Below are 6416 nucleotides of genomic sequence, written 5' to 3' on the forward strand. Positions count from 1 at the left end.
GTGAGAGGATGATTTGGTGATTACATAATAATCACAATGCCTATCACCAACTTACACCATCCTTCCCACGAATAAAATAAAACGATATACATGCACTATATAAATATAAATAAAGACGTAGTATCGTACGATATTTATATATATAGAAAATGAGTCATAAATAATACAAAGGAGAGTCAAAACATCCGAAGATGATGGGGGAGGCCCGATTTACCGCTAACTATGACCGAACACAAAGTAAGCATAGATTAGCGTTATAGAGCATCACTTACAGGTTTAATACCATTGACATCAACCTAACCAGTCATATAGTCGGCCGTGATCATAAGCTCTTTATCTCGAAAATTACATAATGATCACAATGCCTATTTCTGAGTGGGAGTTAGAAGGTGATTATGGAAATTACATAATGATCACAATGCCTAAATCCATATTATGTCATCCTTCACTCAAAATACATGTAACAACTCTTCACGCCTAATGACTCGTTACATTAAGGTAAAATACTTAAATAGGGTATCATGGCATAATAGTACTTATTTAACAATAATGTTTCACGTGGGCCTTAACTCAAGCATAATATTCTTTATTTCAAGTAAAGAATCCCAAACACCGGGCATGGAGCTTTTAAAGTTCAAATACCAACAATAAATTGTGAGAAGCATCTTACTAAATGATTAAAGTCATTTGCCCCAAATTCAACTTTTCTTTAATAAAGAGATTCCCAAATGCATCCTTTTGACCCAAGACTAACCATTTTCCCTTAAGTGAATATGTGCAGCAATTAAGGCATAGGATAGGTAAAATACTTCATTTCAAAAGCATATAAGATTATAAATATATAGGGTTGATTTGAACTCACATAGCTTCTGCTTGTTGCTTATGTTATCTGTCTGCTGCGCGCGTCAAACAGCAGCTACGGCTGCTGCGTTTTCGGCCTTTTGCGCGCGTCAAACTGCTGCGTTTTCTGCCCGTTGCGTGCGCCAAACAGCAGTTACAGCTGCTGCGTTTTCGGCCTTCTGCGCACGTCACCCAGCAGCGAAGACTGCTTCGATCCTGCCTATTGTCTTCGCCAAACAGCAGCTTGGCTGCTGTTCCGTTTCCTGACTGTTGCGCGATCAGACAGCCGCTACAGTGCTATCTTCTCCTTCAAACCCGCAGCTACGATGAAAAACTTCGCACCAAACAGCAGCTAAGACTGCTGTTTCCTTCTTCAAACCAACAGCTAGGCTGCTGTTTCCTTCTTCAAAAATCCAACAGCTTCGTTTACCTGTTTTCTTGCAGCAAAGGAATGATTTCACCTCTCCTTTTCTCTTCTCCCTATTCTTTTTCCTTGATACATGTGATGAGGGGACCCCCTTCCCAAAGTAAAGCCTTTTTACCCCACTCATCAAGGTGAGGAGACAGCATACAAAAACTCTCAGGTAAAAGGGGAAAAGTCCTATCAAAATAAGGAGGATCCACATGGGGCAACCCCCCATCTTTTCTTTCTTTTATGCATTCTTACTTTATTTTATTTTTATATATAAAGATCTAAAAAGAAAGAAAAGAAAACTATAAAGGTCTAAATTCCTAACATAAAAAAAACGTAGGTATAAAAAGAACGCATACCTTACTAAGGAATAGGGGTAAAATTTCGGGTGTTACAATCCTCCCCTCCTTGAATTTAATTTCGTCCTCGAAATAACTTCAAGCCACGGCCATCCTCTGTCAACAGTAAGCGTTGTCTTAACATTACTTCGCTCCTGAGGTTTTCTTCTAGAAGTGCCTCGGATTGCGCCACTTTAATCCGATCAATCAGACTGGACACTAAATCGATTCTAGTAAGTACAACTTTCGTCCCTTTACCGTACTCTTTTCGACTAAAAGCATCCGCCACCACATTTGCTCTTTTTTTTCCAGGATGGCAGGGTAATTCACAATCATAGTTTTTATATTATTGTGCATCAAAGGTCAAATACTAGATGTATGCTGTTAGGCACACACACAAAGAATCATAGCAAGTTCTACCCTGTCCTACCGAAGTTGTTTTTAAGCTTCGTTGCACTTCCTACCACCTAATACTAAAAGCTTGACATTCACGTTGACTCCTCTCCTATAGCAATCATGTTCATTAGTTTATCAATTCTTGTTGGTAGAATCTAGTTAACCAAATATATCCTCTATGCTTAACATCTCATTCACATTTCTGCCACACTCACTTTGTATGCATGTTGTCTTTCCATGGCCTAACATACTGCCATGTAAGTCATAGGAAGTCTCACTGTCATTCTCCATCGAATTGAGTAAGATTGTAATCGTGATAGCAGATATAAATAGCTCCAATTATTGCGGGTGCATAAAATATCATCTTTCCCATAGTTCAAAGATCTCTCTGAGTAACATGAATCAAATCATTAATAGATATGTTCCACCAAAAAAGAAAATAAAAAATGGTAATGGGATTGGAGTATGAATATATTATCTATAATACAAGGGAAATAACATCTATACCCCACATGCTTTCTCACTCGGCATCCCATCATACATAGAAACAAATCAAACCAACTCACGATAGGGGATTTCTTCTATTTAAGAGTTCACCATGACGTTTTCCTCAATACACCATCATATGCATTTTCTAGATCAATGAACGTCACATGTAAATTCTCTTCGTTTTTCCTACACATCACTCTGAATCATCTAATCATGAAAGTAATCTCAGCTAATGTCCGTAGCATAAAACAAATTTGATTTTCCAACACCTAAAGTCTACCTATGTTCAGTAGTTCTCGATAATGTTCAACAAAGAAACGAGGCGTTTCCACTAATGGTGAAAAGTAAAGCTGGACTAAAATCATTGCCTAGTCTAAAACATCATTCTGATGCCCGCAGGTAATAGAAACAACCTAAATTGAAGACGTCATCTTAGTCAAGGTAAGACCTCAAAAGTATTCGATTAAAAGTACATATGCTGACAGCATGCTATTTCTCAACCAAAAAAATGTAACATCATATTTCCAGTTCAAGGAAAAAAAACCACAAATACATGTCTTATTTCCACATGCTACATAGTGAGGTAAGTCCATAGAGGAAGATCGATAACCACAATAAAATCGTCTCCAATACTACATTAAAAGTTTAATATAACATGGCACCACCTTCTGGACATTTTCTCATTGACTTACTCATCCAATCAAATCTACTCTGACAGGGTTAACTTCCAGAGTCGTGCACAACAAAAGTTTTTCTAGCAACATCCTTCCCATTCTGCTCATATTCAGTGCCCACTCAAAATAAGGAGAAAAAAATTAAGCAAGGCCAGCAAGGGCGTGAAACTACACACAAAAGAAATGAAGGGAAAGTGTAAAACTTAGCATATGTTAGTGGAACATCATTATCAATTAAACTAAATTAGGAAGCAGTAACCTTTGGGCAAAGCCTCACAGGTTTAGCACCAAGTGAATAAATGTAATAACCAAATACAAGAGTTCAGTTAGAGGAAACCCATGTGAGCATAAATTTTACTCCATACTAATTGGGTATTGATCAAGAAGTCCATAATAAACAAATAAACACTGAAATGGTAGGCCAAGTATAGATCTCTCACAAGAAGGAAGGATTAATAGCTTATAACAAGTCTTGCTACAAGCCTGCAATCGATTAATGCTCTTATTGCGCACAGCTCCATCATGTCTCCCTACACCAGGCTCTTGGCCCAGCTACCGAGGTACTTATGTTGCTATAGCAGCTCAATTCTTCTCCAGGGCTAACCCACAATCCTAAGATAGCTTATCTCAAATATAATATTCCATAAGAATCTCATTTACCACCTTGCGAATATGCTCGACTTCAAATTTTCCCCATTTACCATACCCATCAATATCTTAACCTCAATTACTTCACAATGATTTATCTTCATGGACAACAATATTCCAGCTTAGATAGCAAAATATAGCTAATCCTGAAAATACTTCTAAATGATGCAATTGACACATCCTTAGCCTTGTGTTCCGAGCATAATGTCTATGTCTACTGACAGTAGCTTTCAGACTAAACCCTCTGCTTCAATCAATACCTATTAGATTCTTTCAAGGTGCAACATATCTTCAACCCTTAAACTTCACTGGTACTCATCGAACCGACAATATTTAAAACAGGTTGGATTAAAAAAAAAACTTCATAAATAACTCAAATAACAAATACTCCAAACTGATCCAAATGCAACTCTAAGGTTTCATGAAGGTGCTCAGTCACTAAGTCATCATGTTAAGTCTCCAATCCTGTGAACAATTAACAAGCCAGAAGCAAAATATCCATAAAAGACCCACCATACTAGATCATTTAATTCCATTACCCTCTTAAGTTTAACTGAAGAGTCTCTTCCCACAGTGCAATAATAGTCAAGACCTCTGCCAAATGAGTGATTATGGTGCAGTCAAGTCATCTGGGTTAAAGATGGCTGGCAAAAGTGTCGAAGACCTTTTCATATCATTATCCATCCCATTCCATTTATAGGTTAATCTCTTTGCTTAATCCACTACATATAGACAAACAAGTCTCCTTCAAATTTCCATATACTGCCTTAAACATCTTCTAGAGTACTAGGCGTAAGCAAGAGAGTGACGGAGAGTAGGATAGGGAAAAAGAAATACGGGATCAACATAATACGGTACCAACACAATCATAATTTTGTAATAATAGTGAGTTCAAGCATGCTTATGTAACAACTTACTCAAAATTACATTAGCTAAGTGGAATTTTGAATAGGTTATACATAAGGATCCTCCACACCATCGCTACAATTCATGAATTATGCAACTCCTTTGACTCTAAAGGGATGAGAGGAGCGTTGGTTCGTGAAAGACTCTTTTGCAGATTAAGCCTTTATTACTTTAGAGCGTCGCGTTTGTTTTAGTGATACGWTAYWTTTGGAGATATAAAGAAATACCGCCTTTAATCTAAATATAGAGTAATCTAGATTAGTAGGTTGATAATTATCGTCTCGGTACTGTTGGGTGAATTCTTTTTATAAAATTCCGATTTTTCGTTTCATATTTCAGTCCTTTTTGCCTCATATTTTTAGGGGTGTTACAAGGTAGGATGAAAGACAAAAATGTAGATGTACAGTTTAAGAAGTTATTGGACATCTTTAAGCAACTCCACATTAACATACATTTGGTAGAAGCTCTCGAGCAAGTGCCTAGTTATGTTAAATTTTTGAAAGACATCCTCAATAAAAAGAGAAGACTTAGTGAATTTGAGACTGTGTCTTTGACAAAGGAATGTAGTGCCCTTCTTACTTGCAAAATTCCCCCAAAATTAAAAGACCCGGGAAGTTTCACCATCCCGTGCTCTATTGGTGGGAAAGAGGTAGGCCATGCTTTGTGTGACCTTGGGGCAAGTATAAATCTCATGCCTTTGTCCATTTTTAATCAGTTGGGAATTGGGGAAGTTCGACCTACTACCGTGACTTTGCAATTAGCGGATAGGTCCTTGGCATATCCGAAARRTAAAATTGAAGACATCTTGGTTAAAGTGGACAAATTCATCTTTCCAGCCGACTTTCTAGTGTTAGATTATGAAGCCGATAGGAATGTTCTGATCATCTTAGGGAGACCCTTTATTGCTACGGGTAGGACATTGATTGATGTACAAAAGGGTGAGTTGACCTTGAGAGTAAATGACCAGCAGGTAACTTTCAATGTGTTTAAGACTCTTAAGTTCAATGGGGAGATTGAGGACTGTTCGTCTATTTACTCAGTAGGTGAAAATTTAGATCTAAGTTTGATCGACTGTGTCCACAGTGGAGAGACTGTGTCCACAGTGGAGACACTGTCGGCATGGCAGAAGACATTTGTGAAGAAGACTTACTTGAGGACATAGCTGCCTTTGAACAGTTAGATTTTAAAGATATACCAACCCAAACCCCGTCCATTATAGAAGCACCCGATTTGGAGTTAAAACCACTGCCTTCACATCTTAAGTATGCATATCTTATCGAAGGAGAAAAATTGCCCGTGATTATTTCTTCCAACTTAAGTAGTGAACAAGAGGAAAGGTTGATAGATTTGTTGAAAGACCATAAGAAAACTTTCGGTTAGACCATAGCTGATATTAGGGGAATAAGTCCGTCCCTTTGCCAACATAATATCATATTGGAAGAAAATAGTGTTGGAAAGGTACAACCTCAAAGAAGGCTAAACCCAATCATGAAAGAAGTGGTTAAAAAGGAAATCTTGAAGTGGTTAGATGCGGGTATTATTTACCCCATTGCTAGTAGCGGTTGGGTAAGTCCGGTACAATGCGTGCCTAAGAAAGGTGGTACCACGGTAATCACCAACGACAAAAACGAACTTATCCCAACTAGAACCATTACCGGGTGGAGGATTTGTATGGACTATAGACAGTTGAACTTAGCTACTAAGAAAKATCAC

At 37.8% G+C, this 6416-nt stretch overlaps 1 protein-coding gene across 1 annotated transcript; it reads left to right on the top strand.

Annotated features, from left to right (window-relative positions):
* Window positions 1-5082: 5082 nt before the first annotated feature.
* On the top strand, window positions 5083-6083 carry LOC112499860. The gene is made up of 2 exons (XM_025103132.1): window positions 5083-5673; window positions 5787-6083. Exons 1-2 carry the CDS (start codon window positions 5083-5085, stop codon window positions 6081-6083), a joined length of 888 nt encoding a protein of 295 aa, XP_024958900.1.
* Window positions 6084-6416: the final 333 nt, after the last annotated feature.

The sequence above is a fragment of the Cynara cardunculus genome (genome assembly GCF_001531365.2).
Source record: "Cynara cardunculus var. scolymus isolate 2C chromosome LG 17, CcrdV1, whole genome shotgun sequence".
In the NCBI taxonomy this organism is placed as follows: domain Eukaryota; kingdom Viridiplantae; phylum Streptophyta; class Magnoliopsida; order Asterales; family Asteraceae; genus Cynara; species Cynara cardunculus.